The 1,291-nt window shown below is 41.1% G+C and overlaps 1 protein-coding gene across 4 annotated transcripts in view; it reads left to right on the plus strand.

The window, feature by feature from the left end:
• PRPF39 (pre-mRNA processing factor 39) overlaps positions 1 to 1,291 on the plus strand; it is a 42,570-nt gene that overhangs the window by 28,686 nt on the left and 12,593 nt on the right. For all 4 annotated transcript variants that reach the window (XM_019503797.1, XM_019503852.1, XM_019503925.1 and 1 more), the window contains 2 exons: positions 495 to 660; positions 1,132 to 1,239. In XM_019503797.1, coding sequence (XP_019359342.1) covers positions 495 to 660; positions 1,132 to 1,239 — 274 coding nt within the window. The remainder of the gene's footprint in view (positions 1 to 494; positions 661 to 1,131; positions 1,240 to 1,291) is intronic.

Below are 1,291 nucleotides of genomic sequence, written 5' to 3' on the forward strand. Positions count from 1 at the left end.
TCTGTTCTCTTCAAGAACAGTGTGGGAACTATAGATACGAAAAGATAAGTCAAATGGGTTGATTTCCACCGCCCCTCCTCCCCCAGAAATTGTACTGTTCAACTTCTAACTCCATGTCCTGCTACAATATCATACTCATCGATGGGGAAAAACGCTCAACAAATTTTGCAAGAGTTCCGTTAAGAGAAATATTGATTGATTTTATTTAGAGAACATCCACGTTTCCCTTGGATAGGGGAGACCATACTGTATATCTTTCTTTGGGTTTTTGGTTTTCAGTCTTCCTAGTGATTTTTGCAGGAGTTCCTTCTTAGGCACTGAGAAACTGCCTCGTGCACATAGTAGGTATATATAAGTTGAGAAAAGTCACATCTCCAACACAGCTCTAGGTCCATAGAGCAGCAAGTAGCTCAGCATGTGCTGATAAGCAAGTTCTAACTTGAGTTTCATGTTAGATGTGTAAAATTCACTGTTGCCGGCCCTTCCTTTTTCAGATTTAAAGAACATGTACAAAACAACTTGCCCCGAGACCTCTTAAGTTCTGAGCAGTTTATTCAGCTGCGTAGGGAACTGGCTTCTGTAAATGGTCATAATGGGGAGGCTGCACCACCTGGAGCTGACTTTCCTTCTGGAACTGAAGACATCACTGACCCTGCAAAAGTAAGTGTGCAGCAGAGGTGGAGGAGCTGCTGTGTCCATGTTTGCAGCAACAGGATAGATAGAGAGAGGGTTGAATACTCCAAATAAACAGGGTAAGAGTTGTGGCTTGTTCTCCGAACTCTTTCCTTAATATTGGCCTGTGCAGATTCCTGTTGCACAAAGGCATGTAAAAACTTGGAACTGGCTTGAAAGAGTTGCCCGCTGGGAGCTGTGCACATCCAGAGGATTGAGTCCCATTTGGATTCAAGCCAGCCCTCCAATGTAAGCAAGCAAGCCATTGGATATAATACTTCCTCAGAGCCAGAGCTCTCTTATCTTGTTTATTTGGAACAGCACTTAATGTAGCTGTATAAGTTTATGTTTTTAATTAATGCAGGCTGCTTCCATTGTCAGGTGGTGTTGCAGCCTTTGATACTGGACATGAGCATTTGTCTGCTTTTTGTTAATTGCTTATTTAAATGTGTCTCCTAGCTAATCACTGAAATAGAAAACATGAGGCACAGAATCATTGAGATTCATCAAGAAATGTTCAATCACAACGAACACGAAGTCAGCAAGAGATGGACATTTGAAGAAGGAGTAAGTTTACGTGTGTTTAAACATTTGTCTTTTTTTTTTTTTTTTTTTTTTT

Source organism: Gavialis gangeticus, unplaced genomic scaffold, assembly GCF_001723915.1.
Source record: "Gavialis gangeticus isolate Ggan-Ray unplaced genomic scaffold, GavGan_comp1, whole genome shotgun sequence".
NCBI lineage: Eukaryota > Metazoa > Chordata > Crocodylia > Gavialidae > Gavialis > Gavialis gangeticus.